The sequence below is a fragment of the Anabrus simplex genome, chromosome 1 (assembly GCF_040414725.1).
Source record: "Anabrus simplex isolate iqAnaSimp1 chromosome 1, ASM4041472v1, whole genome shotgun sequence".
NCBI lineage: Eukaryota > Metazoa > Arthropoda > Insecta > Orthoptera > Tettigoniidae > Anabrus > Anabrus simplex.
The window spans coordinates 1,457,608,774-1,457,633,284 of NC_090265.1; the positions used below are offsets into that span (position 1 = coordinate 1,457,608,774).

The 24,511-nt window shown below is 41.6% G+C and overlaps 1 protein-coding gene across 1 annotated transcript in view; it reads left to right on the plus strand.

Moving 5' to 3' along the window:
- Positions 1-24,511, plus strand: part of LOC136879443 (hemocyte protein-glutamine gamma-glutamyltransferase) — a 279,634-nt gene that overhangs the window by 112,364 nt on the left and 142,759 nt on the right. Inside the window, exons 5-7 of the mRNA XM_067153235.2 lie at positions 7,868-8,088; positions 10,660-10,834; positions 18,635-18,892. Of these exons, the coding sequence (XP_067009336.2) occupies positions 7,868-8,088; positions 10,660-10,834; positions 18,635-18,892 (654 nt within the window). The remainder of the gene's footprint in view (positions 1-7,867; positions 8,089-10,659; positions 10,835-18,634; positions 18,893-24,511) is intronic.

Below are 24,511 nucleotides of genomic sequence, written 5' to 3' on the forward strand. Positions count from 1 at the left end.
TTCAAACTGATCACCGCCTATATTTTCAAAGGAGCGTCATGTTGCCATGGATACTGAGTGAAAGGACTAATAGAAGAACAGTTGATATCAGGGTTAAGACCCGTCAACTCTAATATCTGGAGTGGGGAGAGACGTGTCATCTGATTGGACCACGTGTAGCGACCTGTAATTAGAGCCAGAGAAGGTTATAAAAGGGCGTGTTGGAGCTCTTGGCTTCATCTTCTACGAGTCTTCTACGATCTTCTACGAGACTTCTACGTGATTTTCTTATTGATCTGCTACTTGTTCTTCTACTTGATTCTCTACTTGATTCTTCGTCTCGATACTTAGAAATTCTGAATGAGGGGTGTATAGCCACTCTCATCAGGAAGTACGTACAGCTCGGCTATGAGACCGGTATGAACCAGTCTAAGTCAATAGGTAGTATTAATCTAGATAGAAATGAAACTTCAGAGAACATTCTCAGTAAAGTTGGAAGGATTCTTAATTGAATATCCTCTCCATATAACCCAAGGTGGTTCTTCTAACTATGACTTAGGGCTTATCTCCAATATATGGGATAAAGCATAATAGGGAGTGTTAGTTTTGAAGTCATCTTCCAATTAGTGGTGGGTGCAATTTGCAAGGTAGGAATGGGACTTAGCTGCAGATGAAGAGATCTCAAAGACGACCGGTGATGTTCCAGTTACAAGGATGGAAGCTTTCCAAGGACCAGCAGAACAAGACTACATGGTGAGCAAGCGAGTTAAAGATATTGCAAGTTTTCGCGAAGTAGAGTCATTCAATTTTTTTGTTAAATTCATTTTCTATTTTAAATTCAGTTCTCGTTAAACCGTCGTCATTTATATTAAATATAATAAATAGTATTTTTCTAGTTCACTTTAATCAATCTGCCTTAATTAGCCTTTTGATTTCTAATTCTCCTGCTTAATGATTAGTGTACTATCACCCCACCCCTGTGATAAGAGTCCGTCCAAGCTTGATTATAAATTTTTATCTTTAAGTCCTCAACTTAAAGATTGGCGCCCTTAGCTTGAATGGTTGCATTTCTCGTTCGATGATTGTTCTCCGAGAGGGGAAGTCACAGTAGGTTCGAACCCCACTGTCGGCAGCCCTGAAGATGGTTTTCCGTGGTTTCCCATTTTCACACCAGGCAAATGCTGGGGCTGTACCTTAATTAAGGCCACGGCCGCTTCCTTCCCACTCCTAGCCCTTCTCTGTCCCATCGTCGCCATAAGACCTATCTGTGTCGGCGCGACGTAAAGCAACTAGCAAAAAAAAAAAAAAAACTGAAATCGATCTTCAATTGAACAGATGAATGATAAGTAGATTAATACTTCCAAAATTGTATTCACCGTTTGTCACGCAATGTTTTACAAATTGTTTTCCTTTCAAATTATTGGTGTTTGGGGATAGTATTCCATGTTTTTCCATTTTGTACAACATACATATGACTAGGTTGCACCTCAAAGGCGATGGCCACTACTAGAGACGGAAAAACCTCGTGTCTTCACGAGACCGGTGCACACAGTGCCAGTGCTACCACTGACACCTTCCCAAGGTACTACCAGTACCTATACCTTGGAGTAGCCTACTCTAGAACTCCACAGTTAATTTGACGCTTGTACGGGAGTACAGGTTTGTGTTGTAACGATGAGTGGGTGAGTTCTGTTAAATTTATCAAAACTAGAGTAAATGGATTCATTTGTGTTTCATTTTTTATATCAACGGACATTAGAACATGTGTGCAGCCTGTAGGAAACAACCCTACAAGTATGGTGACCAACTGTTGAAGGAAGGTATGAGGGACAAGATAGCCAAAAACGAGGGTAATTCCACAATTCTGGGGAACAGCTACATTTTTAGCTGCAATTTTGAAACGAGAAAAAATATAACATCTTCTAATGTATTGTGTTGCCAGTTTCTTTCTTTCTTGACCAAGAGTACTCTTACTGAAGTAATAACATAGAAAAATGTATTTCACTAATCTTTATTGTACAATTTATTTTCCTGTGTTTGGGTCCAAAACCCTCCATCCATGAGGAACATTGAACGTCTTCTTGCAAAGTTTGCAGAACGCCTTGTGGACTTTTACCAGGAGATAAATATAGCGTGTTGGATTCCCACTTTGCATTATATACACATACGCCTTAACTTTTCCTCTTTGCTTTCACGCGTTTAAATAGTAGAAGTACAGTCATCACTACCCGACGCCAAATCCATTCCAAAAATCACAAAAACTTAAGAACTCCGGTTAATACAACACGATTATATTGATGTGCTTCGTCCTGCAGAATGCCCACGTTCTAATGGTAACTCGGAACTCCGAAGGTACGTCCGGGTCGCTTCTCCAAAGATGCTATAACATGCTTGTTTGCAAGATCATACTGTTGTCAACGGTTACGCTATGTTTAGTTGAAGCTAGATGGCAAGACAGTTGCGTGTTGTGAAAATTTGTGCCAATGACAATAAGACTAAAATTCGTTTAGATATAAAAAGGAACAATTGCGGGACATTTACAAAGTACCTTAAAATGTGGAACGTCACGGTTGGTCATCCAGCTTGCAAGGAACTATATTTGTGTCCATCCGCTACCTCGTATAGATACAGGTGGCAGTCGCCGTAGGATTAAACACACAAGAGCAGTCAGCACTGCACAAGGTGGGCAGAACAAGATACGTAGCTTCGCTCGAGACGGTTTGAACACGGACACTGTTTTGTATTCGTGCCACTCCAATCCCGTGCCGGTCCCGTACGCCGTACTTTGTGCAACGACCAAGGTTTGGGTGATATGACAGGATATAACTGCTCATAAACATTAACAGTGTTCCGTTCGGACACCGGCACTGGTCGTAAAGCCTGGATCACACTAAACTGCTTTACCAGCCGCTGCTTGTAGCTTGAGACGGTGAGCCGTCCAGCAGCGCATAGTGAACCTCGACTAGCGACTGCTACTAGCTAACCAGCCGCTGAGTACTTTACCAGCCCGTCAGATCTTAAGCCCCTGGATATTTTCCTGTGGAACCATGTAAAACTACTGCTGTATGCAGAGGAAGCAAGCAATCCTGGTCAACTTAGACAATTCATCACCGAGGCATGCCGATCCGTTACGCCGTAGATCAGGGCCTCTCAGGGTGCATGCGCTTGCAAAAGACGACTTCGCTTGGTTGACCAGAGTGCAGACCTCCACTCCTCGATTTGGAGCAATAGCGCTGTCTCTCTCTTTCCCCACGCCTATCTCGCTCGCTCCCCCTGTCTCCCTCTTCCACACTTGCTGCGTAGCGCTCCAAATCCGAGCCGAATTGATCCGAGTTGAGCCGAGCTTAGCCGAGTAGCCCAGAAACGAAGCGTTGGTACGAGCAGTGCCGAGCCGGAGCGATGCACAGTGCACGGAGCTCTTGCGCCTCGATTTGCACGCGTGAGATTTTGGGCGTTTGAGAGGCCCTGCCGTAGATGTTACAACGTGCCAGATGTTTCTTACAACATCAGGCGCAGTTCTGTGTCAACACGGAGGTTGTCAGTTCGAGCAGGTGCTGCATTAACAGACGTAGGTAACTGAAATCCTGTTACATGTTTCCTAGCCGCTTCCAACCAAGCTCCATACCACATGCCACCATACCAATGGCTCTTTTCAGGGCTAAATAAACAAATCCGTCTGTGGAATCTATCAAGTATGAAACCTTGCGACATCCTGGTAAACTAGTTATTAAAAAATACCTCCGTGGGATTCGAACCTACGAGCTCCGCGCTCTTACCAAGTGAGTTATTCCGAGGCTACACATGCAGCGCACATTCAGTCTATCTGTGCTAGATTTACGGGTTCATATAGAGTACTCACAATGAAATAATAGTGACTTTGAGGATTCCTAATGGCTTTTAGCCCGTAACAACAAGAATGAGAAGAAGAGTGAGAACGATAACTAGATTGGAAATGAGAACGATGAAGAGACTGATGATGAGAGCGAGAATGAGAACAAAAACGACAACGAGAGCAAGAACAAAAACGACAGCGAGGGCATAAAAGAAGTAGTACGAGGAAGAGAAAGGAAAAGAACAGGAACCAGAACTAGAACGAGTAAAAAAACAAGAAAAAGAACAGGAACGAGAACTAGAAGGAGAAAAAGAGTGGGGACGAGAATAAGAGCAAGAACAAAATCGAGAACGGGTAAGAGGGAGAACGAGAACAAGAACTAGAATGGAACGAGAACGAGGAATAGAATGAGGACGACAGTGCGAACAGGAACAAGAATGACAACAAGGGCAAGAACGATACTGAACGAGAACAAGAAATAGAAAGACAACAAGAAAAAAGAACAGGAACGACAACTACAACGATAAAAGAGTGTGAGGAAGAAAAAACAAAAGAAATGGAACGGGAAAGAGAAAAAAGCGAAAGTGAGGACGAGAAAATAAACGTGAACGGGATTGAGGACAAAAAAAATGAACGAAAACGAGAATGCGGACGGGAACATGGACGTCGACGAGTTTAAGGACGAGAAAATGAACGTGAACGAGAGTGAAGGCGAGAACATGAACGTGAATGAGAGTGAGGACAAGAACATGAACGTGAACGATAGTGAAGACGACAACATGAGCGTGAACGAGGTTGAGGACGAGAACATGAACGTGAATGAGAGTGAGAGCAACACCATGGAAGCGAACGAGAGTGAGGACGAGAACATGAACGTGAATGAGAGTGAGAGCAACACCATGGAAGCGAACGAGAGTGAGGACGAGAACATGAACGTGAATGAGAGTGAGAGCAACACCATGGAAGTGAACGAGAGTGAGGACGTGAACATGAACGTGAATGAGAGTGATAGCAACACTATGGAAGTGAACGAGAGTGAGGACGAGAACATGAACGTGAATGAGAGTGAGAGCAACACCATGGAAGTGAACGATAGTGAGGCCGGGAAAATGAACATGAACGAGACTGAGCACGAGAACATGAACGTGAACGAGAGTGAGCACGAGAACATGAACGTGAACGAGCGTGAGGCCGGGAAAATGAACATGAACGAGACTGAGCACGAGAACATGACCGTGAACGAGAGCGAGCACGAGAAAATGAACGTGAACGAGAGTGAGGACGAAAACATGAACGTGAAGGAGGTTGAGGACAAGAACATGAACGTGAACGAGAGTGAGGACGAGAACATGAACTTGGACGGGAGTGAGGACGAGAACATGAACGTGAACGAGGTTGAGGACGAGAACATGATGATGATGATGATGCTTGTTGTTTGAAGGGGCCTAACATCGAAGGTCATCGGCCCCAGGACGAGAACATGAACTTGGACGAGAATGAGGACGGCAACATTAACGTGAACGAGGGTGAGGACGAGAACATGAACTTGGACGAGAATGAGGACGGCAACATTAACGTGAACGAGAATGAGGACGAGAACATGAACTTGGACGAGAATGAGGACGGCAACATTAACGTGAACGAGAATGAGGACGAGAACATGAACTTGGACGAGAATGAGGACGGCAACATTAACGTGAACGAGGGTGAGGACGAGAACATGAACTTGGACGAGAATGAGGACGGCAACATTAACGTGAACGAGGGTGAGGACGAGAACATGAACTTGGACGAGAATGAGGACGGCAACATTAACGTGAACGAGAATGAGGACGAGAACATGAACTTGGACGAGAATGAGGACGGCAACATTAACGTGAACGAGAATGAGGACGAGAACATGAACTTGGACGAGAATGAGGACGGCAACATTAACGTGAACGAGGGTGAGGACGAGAACATGAACTTGGACGAGAATGAGGACGGCAACATTAACGTGAACGAGGGTGAGGACGAGAACATGAACTTGGACGAGAATGAGGACGGCAACATTAACGTGAACGAGAATGAGGACGAGAACATGAACTTGGACGAGAATGAGGACGGCAACATTAACGTGAACGAGGGTGAGGACGAGAACATGAACTTGGACGAGAATGAGGACGGCAACAATAACGTGAACGAGGGTGAGGACAAGAACATGAACGTGATAGAGAGTGAGGACGGGAACATGTTTTTTTTTTTTTTTTTTTTTTTTAGTTGCTTTACGTCGACCGACACAGATAGGTCTTATGGCGACGATGGGACAGGAAAGGGCTAGGACTAGGAAGGAAGCGGTTGTGGCTTTAATTAAGGTACAACCCATTATTTACCTGGTGTGAAAATGGGAAGCCACGGAAAACCATTTTCAGGGCTGCCGACGGTGGGGTTCGAACCTACTATCTCCCGAACATGAACGTTAACGAGAGTGAGGACGAGAACATGAACGTGAACAAAGGAGAGAACGAAGACGCATTAAAATTTCCTAATGAACACATAATTTATTCACCAGTTTTTAGTGACAACCGAGTTAGATTGCCAAACATTTTCACCAAGACAGATGTGGTCTTAATTCCACCAGATGCAAGTGAGATTTTTAACGTCCAATTCAAACGTCTGTTATTTTATTTCATAAAAAGCTGTAGGTTATTTAAAATTCAACATAAATGACGCAGATGGGAGAACTAGGGACTGCACAGTCTTCAAAACCTAACGCGTGCTCCCTAGCTCAAACGGTAAAGTGCTCGTCTTTTGAGCCCAGCTTGGCAGCAACAATCATAGCTCAGTCCGGTGGTATTTGAAGGTGCTGAAATACGTCAGCCTCGTGTCGGCTGGTTTACTGGCACGCATAAAACTCCTGTGGGACAAAATTCCGGCACCATGGCGTCTCCAAAATCCATAAAAATATAGATAGAGGGGCGTAAAATAAATAACACTTTTATTAAAAATCTACTGATTTCAGCCAGGATCTGAACTCGCAGTTTACCACCGCTGCACACATTAATCCGTCTAAAAGGAGTACCCATGAATAACACATGACAGTGAGACCCTGTTACTACATTTTCAACTTTGTTCCAAGAAGTTTCCGCAGCCACAAGAAATTTACACACAACTCTATAACTAACTGCAGTTATAGAATTATTAATGATCACAGAATAATGTCAGACATTCTCTGTAAATGCTTCCCCGCACGAACAATGTTGAACACGTTATTCCATGAATTCACATTTGCTTTTGTTTTGCTTTCAGTTCTCCACGACAATGTTGAAACAAACGTTTTCATATTCTGTCCAAATGTCACCATAGCAGCGACACTCCAATTATGAATGAGTGAAACAGCAAACTGATGCAAAACAACACCCCCGGTTTTATTTAAATCAGAATAATAAATGCATTTCTATTGTAATGAAATAAAAACTCTTTCGACACTACAGTTGATCATCCCGTCACAAGATTTTCTTTTTTTCCCCATGGCACTACAGCCCTTGAAGGGCCTTGGCCTACCTAGTGACTGCTGCTCAGCCGGAAGGCCTGCAGATTAAGAGGTGTCGTGTGGTCATCACGACGAATCCTCTCGGCCGTTGTTCTTGGCTTTCTGGGCCGGGGCCGCTGTCTCACCGTCAGATAGCTCCTCAATTTTAATCACATAGGCTGAGTGGACCTCGAACCAGCCCTCAGGTCCAGGTAAAAATCCCTGACCTTGCGGGAATCGAACCCGGGGCCTCCCGGTAAGATGCAGGCACGCTACACCTACACCACGGAGCCGGCCCCATCACAAGATACCTCGTTTAAAACTTAGTCGGTAGGGTAATGCACTACTGAAGATGTACTGTAAACTGCGACACTAGGGAGATGGGTTGACGGGGTTTGAATTGAACATGGAGGAGGAGAGTTATCCAGTAATAAAATGATAACATTTACTTTAAATTGATAAACCAACAAAAGTTTCAATACTACACAAGTTAATGACTTCAAGGTTTACTTCCTTTTTACTAAACTGTTCGGATTTTTTTCCAGATGATCAAGTGTATATGGAAGACACACTGTTGGCAGAGTACGTACTAAATGATGTTGGCAAAATTTGGGTGGGACCATACCCCTCCAGAGGTCGTGAGTGGGTTTTTGGGCAGTTCGACCCTGTGGTTCTCCCTGCTGCAATGCTGATGATAGAGCGAGCGAACATGAGCCCCAGCAACCGCGGAAATCCCATCCTCCTCACCCGAGCCATCTCAAAAATGGTAAGCTACAGTCCATAGTAAATCATAATACTTAAGTTATTTCCTCTCTTAAATATTTCAAGGAGTGTCCCGGTTCGCAGCTAACTGGTTAACATGCTGACGTTTGGCCCAAGGGATCCTGGGTTCAATTCCAGGCTTGATCGGGGACTTCGATCTTCATTGGTTAATTCATATGGCTCAGGGAACTGGTTTCATTACCGTCTTCAACATTACATTTCATTCCAGCAGGGCCCAATCCTCACAGAGGCGCTGATGAGGCCATACGCTTTTACTATTTCAAGCAATAGGCCTCTGACAATGTATCAGACGTTCGAAAACTGATAATACAGTATTGGCGATTGATTACGTTCTGAATATTCTATACAATATAATAGTGTGATGAATTTCTTGTTTCACAATTTAAGATTTTTCTCATGTATTGGAATTATCACAAAGGTTTTGACTGGAAGTGTGCCCCAGCGTTCTTTATCCAGCCCTCGACCTATAGTTAGAAAAGTTAAAGTAAAAATGTGAAGTAAATTCGTGTCCTTACCTGAAGGTAGTGCAGCTTTTTTTCAGGCACACCCCCAATGAAGGTGGGCTGCATATATAAATTTTATCACTTACAAACCCTCCCGCCATTCTTAAATTTCTGGCAGTACCTGATATTGAGCCCGGTCCTCAGACGAAAGCAGATAATAACGCTAACCATTACGCTACGAAATGCGGGTTAAAAATTGTTAATTTCTAAGTTTAATTCTACACCCTAAGAACATTCAGAGTTCGAGAGTCAGTCGAACACTATAGTTGCATGCTTATCCTCACACCAGTGGTGAGACAGAAGTCGTCTTCTTCTTCGGCTTCTACCTCTTTTCCCACAAGTGTGGGTTGGCGGGTGTTAACTTTGTAGCACATGTGGATTTGGCCCTATTTTACGGCCGGTTGCCCTTCCTGATGCCAACTCTATGTGGAGGGATATAATCACTATTGCGTGTTTCTGTGCTGGTTGGTAGTGTGGCATATTGAGCGAATATGAAGAGGAGAGTGTTGAGACAATCACTAACACCCAGTCTCCGAGCCAAAAGGATTAATCAGACGTGATTAAAATCCCAGGCCCGGCTGCGAATTGAACCCGGAACTCTCTGAACCGAAGGCCTTAACATTGACCATCCAGCCCAAGAGTCGGACTTAAGAGCAAGAAGTCTACCTGACACGTATTAATGTTTCATAATGTTATATATGCGTTCTGTCCACATATATTTGCGGAAGGTTAATTTCAGCCAGAAAGTAATAACTCATTGCTGTGAACTAAGTTATGGATAAATACTTCCAAAAATGCAGGGGCTTACTTGTGAGGAGTACGTTTTGTCTTTACATAAGCATGATTGTTACCACGACAAGTACAGGAAGTTGGACGACTGCAGTTTACTTCTATTTGACTTTCGTTTCATATAACGTCGTTTTAATTTGACTACGGTTTTTCTTTTTTTTCAATTCAATATTCTGCCCACCGCTATATTCTGAGAACGCGGCTCCTTGGCTGAATGATCAACATACAGCTCTTCGGTTCAGAGGACCTTGGTTTCGGTTTCCGGTCTGGCTGTACATTTTAACTGCGTATGGTTAATTCCTCTGGTTCGGTGACTGGGTGTTTGTGCTCGTCTTAATACGGTACACTCTTCTTCATGTATACACAACACAACACACCACACCACACTACTGACCACCACATAAAGACGCAACAGTTATTATTACAAATCCTTCACAATGGTTGGTGTCAGGAAGGGCACCTAGCAATAAAACTTGTCCTAATTAATGTATAATAACGTATTTAAGGTTCAATTTCCTTTACACGTAAGCATATGAAATGAACACGACCACAATTCTTCTGATGGACTGCATATCGTCGGTGAAGAAATAATACCTCGGATGTCACAATTCCCTTCCAGTCCTTCGTTTTCCTTAGGATTGCTGGTCACGCCTCGCAGTCACTTACGGATATGCAGTCCAACAGAACAATGTTCGCTGTGTTTATTTTCCTATGCGAAGGTATAAAGGAAAATTAACCTTAAATGCAGTATACTCGGGGAGTGCGTAAATACGACATTCAAAGATACATTCCTACAGTGTGGTACGGTAATGATCATTTTCTTTCACTTGAAACATACCTTCGTCTCGAATACGTATATTAACAGTTTCGACTGACAAAACACCACCTTTGGTAACGTCGGGGGCGCAGTCGGTTACTCGTGTCCTTCTGGAGTAGCCTACACGATCCCGGTTGAGATTTGTGGACTTTGAGGGGGCTTAAATGAGACAGCTCTGTGTCGCTGGCTTCCGTCACGTCATAGAGCTCCTACGGGACAAAATCTAGACTCTCTAGTGTCCCTTAAAATATGCATCAATAGAAATAATCGTAATTAAATAGTATTATTATTTATTACTGTAATTGCTGGTCACTATAAAAATTCTACACTGTAACCGTAACAGCTCTGCAGCTACAATAGTAGACCAAATCAAACTTGTATATATGTTCTGGAGATATCAAAGTTTCCTTCATAATATAATGATGCAATTCGTCCTTTTCTGCAGGTAAACTCCAACGATGACCTCGGAGTGTTGCAGGGACGCTGGGATGGCGACTATGAAGATGGTACTGCACCCGCAGCTTGGACGGGCTCTGTACCTATACTCGACGAATACCTGAAGACTGGAAAAGAAGTGCTCTATGGCCAGTGCTGGGTGTTCGCAGGTGTAGTCACCACAGGTATTATATACCATGCTGAATTTATCTCCTAATAAACATAAGGGTGATGAGTACATTTAGTTTTAATCTATCATCATAATGGTATTTAATTATTTACATGCCAATATTCAGACGGACTGAATGGCTTATGGTTGAAGGTGCTTTGCGGTGTTATTTTCGCTGTGTGTTTTTGTGCGTTTCAAGAACTATGTAGACAAGGACAGTAGTCTGGACTGTGAACCGAACGCTTCCTACTGGTATCAATAGAAGGCTTCTTTAGATTGTTTTCTTCGAAAAGTGAAAAAAAATTAAATTAATAGCTTTGGCATTATTGCGATACTGTGTAATCTTATCTTCTTCAATGTTATTTACGTTATTCAGTGTGGTCCGACCTTATTTTCGGATCAAGATCTCTGAGGCATTCCTTCTTAAATACAGTACACTGAAGAGTGCGAAAATACGTCCTAGAGTACTGTACGCTAAGGCTCATTTTCCTTTACGCACACGCGTAGGAAAATGAACACAGCCAAAAATTGCTGAAGGACTGCATATCCTAATGCGGCTTGGAGGTGTGACCAGTCTTAAGGAAAATAATGGCTAGGAAGAGCATTCCCAGATGTGCAGTATTGTTTCCTGAGCAACCGGGCGAGTTGACGGTGCGGTTGGGGGCGCGCAGCTGTGAGCTTGCATCCGGGAGTTAGTGGGTTCGAACCCCACTGTCAGCATCCTTGAATATGGTTTTCCGTAGTTTCCCATTTTCACACCAGGCAAATTCTGGGGCTGTAACTTAGTTAAGGCCACGGCTGTTTCCTTCACATTTCTAGGCCTTTCCTGTCCCATCGTCGCCATAACACCTATCTGTGTCGGTGCGACATAAAGCAAATAGCAAGGAAAAAGTTTCCCGAGCCACGATATGAATTTGAGTGTGTGTGAATTTAGCATGGATCAGTGAGTGACGCTGTGACATTTAAAAATTAAATACTTTAACATAGTGTATCCCATTAAGATGAGTAGGTCTCGAATTCTAATTCTTATCTACAGTGGATTGCTGAGCCCGTCCTGTTTAGTAGACACCCTTCCTAAAAAGGAATATTTTATCTATTCTAATACAAATATAAAAAATGTACTGTATGTGGCAAACTTTGGGATGAATAAAGGGAATTCGGAAAACTGTAATTCCTTCGCACCGTTCCAAAATTCAATAATAATCGACATCATTTACCTCCAGCAGTGTAGCCTTGCCACTGGAAATATAAAGGCGGACAACTACCGTTTCATCAGCAATTCAATTAAAGGCCTATCGAGGTCACATCTAAGCGAGCACTTAATGACGAATATCGGCAAAGTATAATCTAATAATGTGTGGAACGTTTAAAACTGGTATTGCAGAAGCGGATCCTGAAGATGCTTTAATTCTATAGTCGATAATTCGATAATGACCTTGCAAATCAATGAAATTTAACCAATGCTGATAAAACAGAAGCCCATTACCCTTATTCGTTTCCACCTTTCATTAATGTTTTAATTTCGCTTGATGTTATATGCAAATTTCCGTACTCTGATGGAACATTTTTTCTTAACGACGATCATAAAACGAGCAATAGCACTCCATAATAAAACGATTTGTGTGATAATGAAACTGTGGCATACAAAAATTATCAGTGTCATTAATTTTTCCGTGATAATCCTATCCGAAGCTATATTGTACATGATATTGGAGGCTAAACAGCCGAATGGAAAATGGCACATTCAATTTCACTATCAACCAAAGCCTATGATTGCTAAAGTTATTTTAGTGCTACTATACGTGGAGAGATTTACACCGATCCAATAGCAGAAGCATTTGAAAGCATCGAGAAATCAATCGTGGGTTTACAATCGAAACATACTTAGACAAAATATTCCTTCTGAGGAACAAAACAAAGAGATTTGAAAGTTTTTATGCTTTCATTGCGACATCAGCTCTCAGAGTAATAAAGATCGTTTTTAAAATTATGCAATGAGTTTGTTTAAATCGAGCAAGATGGCCGTGCTGTTGGGGGCGCGCAGCTGTGAGCTTGCATCCGGGAGTTAGTGGGTTCGAACCCCACTGTCGGCAGCCCTGAAGATGGTTTTCTGTGGTTTCCCATTTTCACACCAGGCAAATGCTTGGACTGTACCTTAATTAAGGCCACGGTAGCTTCCTTCCCATTCCTACCCCATCGTAGCCATAAGACCTATGTGTATCGGTGTGAAGTGAAGCAAAATTGTAAATAAAATTTTAAAAAAAAGGTTTGTGTAGAACACCTATTGTAGAAATGTGCTAAAAGGCAGAGCATAAATGTAAAAACTCAAAACCGACGTAAAATGTTTCTCTTGTATTCCCACGAAATTATATATCGTCGCGGAGAGAGTAATACCGCCTATCCGACAGTACGTGTTCTACCGTTACTTTCCTTAAGCGTGGTCACGCCTCCCAGCCACATATTGATATGCAGTCCATCAGAAACATTTTCGTTGAGTTAAATTTGCTGTGTTAACGTGCAAAGGAAAATGAAGCTTAAATACGTTATACCGTAGGAGTGCGTAAATTTGTCATGCAAACATACATTCCTAGAGTGCGGTATAGTAAAGTTCATTTTACTTTACACGAAAGCATAAGAGAATGAACACAACGAAAATTGTTCTGATGGATTGCATATCCATATGTGGCTAGTAGGCGTGACCAAACTTAAGGAAACTAATAATGGATAGGAAGAGCATTGTCTAACACACGGTATCGTTCCCGCAGCGATGATGTTAAATAAATGAGCCTAATCACTTTCAACTGTGACAAAGTGTGTGAAAAATGACACCTGATACAAAACATTTTTCCTTAAAATTTTCTTAAATTAAAATTGGATGAATAATCAGCGTAGCGGTCTTAGCTTCAGAGAGTTCCGTGTTCGATAACCTGCCGGGTCGAGGTATTTATTTCATCTGGTTAGTTAGGTATAGCTCGGGCACTGGATGTGCACATTTTTCTTAATAAATTATGCACATTCTCATCTTCGCACAACACACCGCACTACCAAGCATTGGTTACACATTGGATATGATTTGCGCCAGGAGGTGTACCGGGCCGTACAACTAGGCCAAGTCCACGTACACACACGCGTGCGCGTGCGCGTGCGTGTGATGTATATCGCATCTGCGTAACCTGGAAGAAGATGTGAAGTAAAAATACTTTCGTGTCCTCCCATACCTAAAAATCTCCTAAATGTTTGTAACCCCAAAACCACATATCAGCAGCACTGACTGTTTAAAAATATATGATAAGGCCTGGAATCGAACTTAGATATTTAAGTAAGGAATGCTACAGTACATCAATTTTCAGTCACAAAACCTGCAATATTATGTTCCAGTCAGATTTTAACTTTCCCTGTAAAAGTAGTAAGTTGGGCATAAAACCATTATTATGATGATGATTATTATTATTATTATTATTATTATTATTATTATTATTATTATTATTATTATTAGTATTATTATTATTATTATTACAACATTGAGCCTAAATAAGGAGCGCGATTGAACTTAGTGAATTTGCTTTCTTCTCTTCCCCGAATCTCGTCTCCCCTCGCTGTGTTTTTACTTTCGTTCTTTCGTCCGTGCAGTGGTGGCTCTCATCTTGGGTTTTCAGCATATTATTATTATTATTATTATTATTATTATTATTATTATTATTATTATTATTATTATTATTATTATTATTATTATTATTACTTTTCTGGTATGTCCTCATAGATACTGTTAATATAAATTACATTAATCCTCAATGTGCAGGCCAAGGTTCACCACATGGTAACTCAATTTCGACCGTCAAGAGCATGCCTTAAGTGGGCGGCTATACGGTGATGATGTCACTCTCATTACGCCAGCTCTCATGAGGACGGCAGCAAAATGTACCAACCTTTACACACACAAAAGAAGTGAGCTGGGAGTACGCTGTCGCCAGCATTTATAAATTATCGAGGTTTGGAGTCTAGAATAACTAGAATGTTTTTAAGCCCACGAAACCTATAGATTATCGCTTTGGATAAATATACAGTATACGACTGTGGTCTTATGCTGAGTCCAAAATTTGGAGCCCCACAGCGTTCCCCCACAGGGAATTTTGGGAATTTTGGATTTCTATTACCAAGTTGTAAGTTTCTGAGATGCCTGGAAGTCCCTCATTAATTCACGTATATTTTCATTTTTATACCTATCTGTACAGAGGTTGAGTGGACGCCATTCCAGCCCTCGTACCACTTTTCAAATTTCGTGGCAGAGCCGGGAATTGAACCCGGGCCACCGGGAGTGGCAGTTATTCACACTAACCTCTACACTACAGAGGCGGACAAAACGTGTTTTGAATACCTTAATGCTCCAAGTTGTTGCTGTTCTTTTATTTAAAAGAACTAGAAAATTGTGCCGACAGTCCCACATACTTATTTTTTCTGAAAATATGCATAATTTGCAGTTCCATACCGTTTGGATGTCTTAGAGTTTCAGGTGTTAGAACCAAGTGGCATTTTTATTACCTTCTCGCCAAGGCGGTTGCAGTTTGAATCCCCTACAGAAACGCCCCTTACAAAAAATAAAATGGTTTTCATGAAAACAATATGCATACAGTACTTCTTTATAACAATGTAACGACACAAGCACGTAAATGAGAACATCTTGATATTTTTATTGATTATCTCAGGTATCATCTACTAAGTTAAGCCGGGTCGATGACCTTAGAAGTTAGATCCCTTTAAACAACAAACATCATCATCATCGAAGTTAAACACGGGCATTACTGTTTCATTTATATTACATAACCCCTTAGAATGAGTTTATAATTATTACTGTTACCGTGTTTTTGCGGTAGTTAGAGGTGAAAGAAGGTGCGGGTGTGAACGGGTCTCAAGCTACGAAATTAGAGTTCATGTAAAATTAACAAGGTTATATTTTCTTTTCAAAATAAAGAAATAACACGAATGGCAGGTACAGAGTAGCAAGGTAACAAATTACAAATACAGTATTCACAAGATTTGGGCTTCGAGCCCCTAACTCACAATTCTTGGGCAATCAGCCCAACCTTACTCCAAAATAAGTTTTAACAGAGGGGCAGAAAACCCCATTCATGCTCAGGAGCACTTGCTCCAAATTACCCAGAAAAGCCTCCTCGAGGCATACAACACTCAATTTTCAAAAAAGAGCCACTCGCTCTCAACCTTAAGCCTATCAAAGGCCACACCAAACTCCACCTTCAAGTTGTCCTCTAAGGACATATACACAGGGGTAACATACCCAACCTACTGAGGTCTATTAAGTGAGAAAAAGGTTAATTACTTGACCTCTAAAATAACAATTGAGAGGAGGCGATCTGCACTCCTAATACACTGTTTAAAACCTACTTGGCACTAGGCCGTTAATGCAAGGGCTAATCCCATACTAAAGAGGTGACTTTTAGAAGGAAACAATTTACGTTACATTAGAAGGGAAGAAACGGTTGTGAAAATAAGTTCACCTCAATGCTATATGAGTGGGAGATCGAGAGGGTTAAGCACTCTCTATCCCAATATGTAGTTTTGAAAGAGAATAGAGGCTAAGAGTCTTTACATTTTAGGGAATGTTACATGGTAGAAGCGCTTCGGACCCGCCCCGAGAGTTAAACTGCTGAGCTAGCAAGAAAAGAAGTTATTAAAAGGCCATTACCTTGGTGTTGAACTGCTCCCCGAAGAAAGAGGCGCTTCCCGCCCCCTGCTATGTACTTTACACACTGAAAGATGGTACTGAAGTGGCACCGAGACCCGAAAATCAGCAGTTTATATACTCTCGCGGAAAGTTCGAGGCGTTTTTGGAATGAGAACACCCTCCCACAAGGATTTTATTGGTTCATCAAGAAACCCCCTACACAATACGAAGAAGAAACATATTATTGGTTGAAAATTAATTCGAGAAATTCGGGATTGGCTAAATTCAAAACAAGGGGAAAGAAAGGGTTAATATTGCCAACTTAAACAATGACTGAAAGAAATTTAGCAAAGAACAAACTTTTGAAATTAAATTTTCTCAACAAAAACAGTTCTTTCACTTCGCACTAGGGTGCACCATTGTAGTTTTTCAGTAGTGTCCTCTAGAAGAGAACGTTCACACTTCTTACTACCGGTAAAACAAAAATACATCAAAAGTGGCACAGTTCAAAAACTCCAAACTTTCCAAGTAGTGACATCTTCTGAGAAACTTGAAAATTAATACCGTCGATAAAGTTCAGACTTCCTCCAGCAGAGGAGTTTCAACTGGCGCACATTTTAAATTAGCGGCATGGAGGTGTACCGCCCGGTACAATTACTATTATTACCATTTATACTGATGAACAATTATTATTTGCTATTTCAGATTTTTAAAATGCACAATAGATAAATGAAACATGTCATATATAACTAGGCTTATTTCGCATACTCTGAAGTTTACAGTGCGTAACAATGGTTCATTGTAACTATGACTTCGGCACGGTTGTCGATAACGTTCACGGTGTGTATGTCACTTTTGACCAAGGAGGCCGGGTCACCAATGGAAAACGTATTCTATTTTAACAATTTTGTAAGCCCAATACAATACGCAGCATCGATACGTGAGCCATCTCCTTACAGTCTACTGGTCGTGAAAGTGCGTGGTGCGAACGAGAAGGGAGAGCAGGGCAGTCTAAGCGAAACTTTTTTTTATTTTTTTTTATTTTTTTGCTATTTGCTTTACGTCGCACCGACACAGATAGGTCTTATGGCGACGATGGGAAAGGAAAGGCCTAGGAATTGGAAGGAAGCGGCCGTGGCCTTAATTAAGGTACAGCCCCGGCATTTGCCTGGTGTGAAAATGGGAAACCACGGAAAACCATATCCAGGGCTGCCGACAGTGGGGCTCGAACCCACTATCTCCCGATTACTGGATAGTGGCCGCACTTAAGCTACTGCAGCTATCGAGCTCGGTAAGTGAATCTTCGCAGAGATAAAATGTAGACATGGTCTAAGCAAAATAGATTAGAAATGCACAAGAGCTACAAAAAAGTACATTATTACATAACAGTTATTAATGTATCAAGTTCTAATAACAACATTTAGCAAACGAATGCAGCGTATCCGATCCAGGTGCAACCGGGTCCGGAATACAGAATGAGTCCACTAAAGTCCTGGTGTACATACAATAGATTTTTAGTAGAAGCTCTTTAATTTGCATTGACAATTTAAAGTTGTTTAAAAAATTAAACATAATGTAACAGTGTGTCATAGTAATTAAGCATTTAAAATGAAGCATGTTTCAATGCAACGATACATGGCCACCAGTTTGCTTACCAATCTCATTTAGTAGTTATACCGTACTTTCAGTAATATATACCACTCTACACTTTAATGGTGCAGTTTAGTATAATTAATTTCACACCGAGCTCGATAGCTACAGTCGCTTAAGTGCGGCCAGTATCCAGTATTCGGGAGATAGTAGGTTTGAACCCCACTGTCGGCAGCCCTGAAAATGGTTTTCCGTGGTTTCCCATTTTCACACCAGGTAAATGCTGGGGCTGTACCTTAATTAAGGCCACGGCCGCTTCCTTCCCACTCCTAGCCCTTTCCTGTCCCATCGTCGCCGTAAGACCTATCTGTGTCGGTGCGACGTAAAACAACTAGCAAAAAAAAATTTAATTTCACACTTGAGAATCAAACTGATGGTCTTTTTCAAATTGCTAGGAAGTTAATTAATCCTTCCATTCCTTCCTTCGTTTGTTTATTTATTTCTTGCATGTACGTAAAATAAGCACTGTAAATATGTTTCTTGCAGTTTGCCGTGCTCTGGGAATTCCTTCGCGTGTGGTATCCAACTTGGTGTCAGCTCACGACGCCAACAACTCTCTGACCATCGACCGGTACATCAGCAAGGACAATGAGACTCTGGAGTACGATCCAAACAACCCGTTCGGTGAGGACTCCATTTGGAACTACCATGTGTGGAATGACGTGTGGATGGCTCGCCCTGACCTGCCCAAGGGGTATGGTGGTTGGCAGGCCGTAGATGGCACACCACAGGAGACTAGTGACAGTGAGTATATTTGGATACCCTTTTTAATTGCCCTTTGAAGAAGCAAGCTCACAACCTTGTTTTTCGCAGATGTTGATATCGTGAACATAACCACAAGAACACTAGTTTGTCATGGAATTTGCTCTTTCAGTTTCAAAAACCCACAACTAGTGACCAGGATTTGAACCCTGGCACGTTTGATGAGAAACAAGTGTCAATGTCACTTGGTAGTCAAGGTCCTCTCTTTAGAACGTTAACAATTCAGTGTTATACCAGATTACTTTTAATATTTGGTTTGAAATCTTATGGTTCATAATGAAGTTTCAAAGAACACGCTAGGAATGAACATATTAGAAATGCTGTTATTATGAATCGCCTTCGATGTGAAGTGGACGTGTAAGGGGGATGGGATGGGATGGGATGGGATGGGATGGGATGGGATGGGATGGGATGGGATGGGATGGGATGGGATGGGATGGGATGGGATGGGATGCATTACTGGCAGAATAATTAATTCGGGCGTGAAGTGTAAGAGGAGTATCGGGAAACCTAGAAGACAATGTTGAGCCAGATTTTAATTATTTCACGGCCAGATGGATGGAAGTAATTTAGACTGGCTAGTAACAAACAGGATTCTGAGGATCTTCAATTCATTCACGGATGGAACGTTGAAAACCATAAAAATTCATAATGAAAGTGTATGAAATGTATCTACAGAATGTTCCCAAAAATGCGGAAAGGAATCGGGGCATGGTTAGTACACCCCATAAGAACACAAAATGTCTGTATCAACGTCCTATGGTCAATGTGTGCGATTTACGAATGTTTATCTTGTCATTTGAACGCGAAATATATTTCCGTTACAAATTCTTAAGAAAATTGAGAGAGTATTCATAATTAAAAAAGAACTCAGACATGCAGTCCAGATCCTTATCTAAATGGTCAGCGTAGTGGCCTTCGGTTCAGAGCGTGTCGGGGACTTTAACTATGTTCGGTTAATTCCTCTAGCTCGGGCTCTCGGTGTATGTGATCATGTTCACGTTAACACACATCTTCATTTACACACAGAGCTGAGTTTCCTGAAGCTTCACTTGATCTGAGACAGTTGTAGCCTCATATCAGTTTCTGCATTAAGTCTGTTGCGACGCATAGCTTTTGCTTGAGAATAAACTCGATTTCCCAACGATACGTTCAAGCAAATATTTTCTTTTAGTTCGACTGGAAAGTTCTGAATCGCATAATGAGACTCGTCTCCCGGAAATCTCTCCTGAATTTTTTCAAGTAACTTGTTATTGGTCCGCCTCTGTGGTGTAGTGGTTAGTGTGATTAGCTGCCACCCCCGGAGGCCCGGGTTCGATTCCCGGCTCTGCCACGAAATTTGACAATTGGTACGAGGGCTGGAACGGGGTCCACTCAGCCTCGGGAGGTCAACTGAGTAGAGGGGGGTTCGATTCCCACCTCAGCCATCTTGGAAGTGGTTTTCCGTGGTTTCCCACTTCTCCTCCAGGCAAATGCCGGGATGTTACCTAACTTAAGGCCACGGCCGCTTCCTTCCCTCTTCCTTCTCTATCCCTTCCAATCTTCCCATCCCCCACAAGGCCCCTGTTCAGCATAGCAGGTGAGGCCACCTGGGCGAGGTACTGGTCGTACTCCCCAGTTGTATCCCCCAACCCAGAGTCTGAAGCTCCAGGACACTGGCCTTGAGGCGGTAGAGGTGGGATCCCTCGCTGAGCCCGAGGGAAAAACCGAACCTGGAGGGTAAACAGATTACCAACGAACGAACTTGTTATTGCCCGACTGTACGAATCGAATGTAGACTGGCATGCCAAAAATCGTGGGATCATGGGTCTAGTGTCGTGGAAGCTCTCCTGTGGTTGAGCCAAATGTGGCAACTCGTCGTGGCATCGATTATACAAGTGGAAGAAATACCCGTGGAGAGATTCTGACCTTGGCATTTGGACAGGTATCCACAGCTTTCTGCTTTTTGCATGTGTATTGTCTTGGGTGCAAATGGACCTAACTACCACGTCCCATAAATGCTCGACAGGGTTCATATTAGGCAAACGAATTGGCTACAGCAGTTGTTGATATTCTTCAGAACATTCCTCAAGCTAATTCTGGACAACTTGGGCCCAATAATTTGCTTCTAGTGGAATATCTATCATTGTAAGGGAAGTGAAGTCCGTGAAAGTCTGCAAGTGATCACCAAGCAGTTCAACGTAGCAGTCACTACTCAATGACCTGATTACGTGGATCAGCGGGTCGAGCCCGTGCCACGAGAACAGACCCCACACCATTATGGGGCTACCACCAGCCTTGTTGACAACTGGGGTCCATGGCTTCATAGGGTCTGAGTTATATCTAAAACCCATCGTCAGCTCGAAACAAAGGGAACAGTAAACTTTACGGAAAAAGCTACATGTCGCCAGTCTTCTAGGGCCCAATTAGCATCATCACGCGCCCGGTGGCGTGATGTTTACAAGGGTAATCTGGTAGGTTTTCTGCTGCCATGTTCCACTAACAACTAGGAACACTGCACTGGCCTGCTGGATAAGCATCTGGTACCTCCTGCATTGAATATAGTTATAATTTGACCCAGTGTAGCTTGTCCGTTACCACGAACAATTCTAGCGAGACGCCGCTAATTGAGATTATTAAGCAGCTGTGGTCGGCCACTGTACTGTTCAGTGTAGGTGGCAATGCCTTCCACGAGGTATTCCCGATAAACACTTGACACTGTCGATCGAGGAATGTTGAATATCCGCACAACTTCGACAGTGAAATTATCCATTCATCTGGCCTGCACTAACATGCCCCATTCGAAAGACAATAATTCACATCACCTTGCTACGACCAGCACAGATGGTGTTTACTCTCAGATCACAGCAGATACAGATCTGCGCACTTCCAAGACGTCACCCTACGGTAGGATTTGTGATATGTCAAAAGAAAAAAGAAAAATAGGAAAGATAGTAATATGAAGATAAAGTCAGAATTCAAGAGGAAAAATCGGGTTGGAGAGGAATAGGGTTTGGAATAATTAGCCAAGGGAGAAATTCGATAAAAGTCCAACTTCTTTTGAAGTTATTTAAGATGACTAGGTAAGCAATTAGTAGTGAACTTACCATCTGAGAAATGTAGATGATTGATTGATTGATTGATTGATTGATTGATTGATTGATTGATTGATTGATTGATTGATTGATTGATTGATTGATTGATTGATTGATTGATTGATTGATTGATTGATTGATTGATTGATTGATTGATTGATTGATTTGTTATTTTCTATTATTTTCACATGTCACACCCACCCATTCACCATTGGGATGTTTCGCCTACATAGAATTATTCCAGATGGTAAGTCATATCTGTACCAAGTTTCATTGTGAATTATTTCTGAACATACACACATCCATAATCCCGGTAATTTTTACATTCATGTGAAAATGGGAAACTACGGAAAACCATCTTCAGGGCTGCCGACAGTGGGATTCGAACCCGCTATCTCCCGATGCAAGTTCACAGCCGCACGCCCCTAACCGCACGCCCCTAACCGCACGGTCAAATCGCCCGGTAGGAGGAAAGGTAAGAGGGAGTTGCTTTTAGTAGTAAAAGCGGAGAAAATAACACTACATTAGCCACAACTGCACAAACTTCTTATGTTGTCATCCAGTCTTTAAAAAAAATAAAGACGTTGATTTGTTTCCATGTAAGAACCTAACGTGACATTTCTCAGAAGAACTAACTTTGCAAGTCTTTAAAGTATTAACAGATAGGCCTATAGCTTATAAGGTAGCATGCATTCTTTTTTTTTTTTTTTTTTTTGCATGTTGCTTTACGTCGCACCGACACAGGTAGGTATTATGGCGACGATGGGACAGGAAAGGACTAGGAGTGGGCAGGAAGCGTCCGTGGCCTTAATTAAGGTACAGCCCCAGCATTTGCCTGGTGTGAAAATGGGAAACCACGGAAAACCATCTTCAGGGCTGCCGACAGTGGGGTTCGAACCCACTATCTCCCGAATACTGGGCATAATTTCTAATAATAACAGTGTTAGTAGGAAAATGTTTGAAAAGCGCAATTTACAAACCATTTTTCAAAACCCATTTGACGAAACACAAAAAAATAAATCATTGTTTGTTACTGGTCATTTATTTAAAATCTTTATAAATAACTGGCTTAATCAAGCTGACAACTTATCCTGACTTTGACAACCCTGAGTCAGACAAAAAAGTATCTATCTGAGTCTATCTAGTGCGGCCTTGGTCTGCTCCTGCCCTGGGCCAAAAGGTGTTGTACCAGACTCTTTTAGAGCTACAAAATGTAAACCTGTATACTAATATTTTTACATGAGGATTCTCAGAGAAAAATTCTGATTTCGCTTGTCAACAATGTTCTGGAAAACGAAAATGTCATGTTTAAAACATGCAGTGAATAAATATTTTGAAACATATCGTTGACAAATTTATATACATCTTTTGTAATATATTATTGAATAACAATAGAAAAATTACCGTTGACAAACGCATGGCTAAGAAGAAGAAATCCTCAGGAAAATAAAAATGTATAAACTGAAACCTTAGGAATTGTTAGGTAAGTTTTAAGTTGCAGCTTAATTTCTAAGAAAGGTTTCAGACTATTGTTGTGAATTGCCATAATGTATTTTCCTAGCAACATAACAACTATTTGTATACGTATTATGCGTTCTAATATTTTACATGATACCGTGTTCAGTTACAAGTGACAGATGTCAGCATAATTTTAAGTACAGAAATGTACATATACTGCCCAGCCAGTTTTTTCCTGCATAAAACTCGTGTAGTATACAAGCCCAAGTAAAGTCACAATTGAAGGAGTGTTCAATTATATCGTTAAGGTTGAATAAATGAACAATATCATGGTGAAAGTGAGAGCGGGCCCTACACTGCCATGCTGAACGCCAGCCACTCTCGTGACGTCACGGTCCGAGCCTTGTGGCCTGTCTATCTAGTGCGGCCTTGCCAGGGGGCAGATTCCCTATCTGTTGTTTTCCTAGCCTTTTCTTAAATCATCGCAAAAATAATTGGAAAATTATTGAACATCTCATAATAATGATAGCAGCAATAAATCAAATTACACAACACTGCTAAAGTTAGAGGGCGTTTAGTTACTTATTTAACAACATTCAGGACAATAAATATATATATACATTGTTTAAAAATATAAATTCAAGCTAATATACCATAAAAATGAACGATTCAAATCCACCTCAAAATTAGATAACATTATGGCAGTGAGATTGTTCTTAAAGTTATAAATATTACCTAAAATTTTATAATTTAAGGTAATGTAACGAATTATTTCTCTAAAGATGAGCATCCTCAAAGGATTCAAGGAAGATGTATTCACTAAAGGATAGGGAAATTATTGATTGAATTTTGTGTTAATAAACTTCCTCATTGGACTAATTAGCTATGGTGTGTTGAAAATCGTTACGATATACTTTGCTTCCGTACACTACAACTTAGGTGCCAATTTTATCATACTGTCAACAAGACCTTCTGATATCTGATAAGTGAGAATAAGTCATAGAAGATTCAGCGAGCTTTATTCTGTAGTGTTTGTTGTTAATGTGTTAATTATTTATTGTCGTTAACT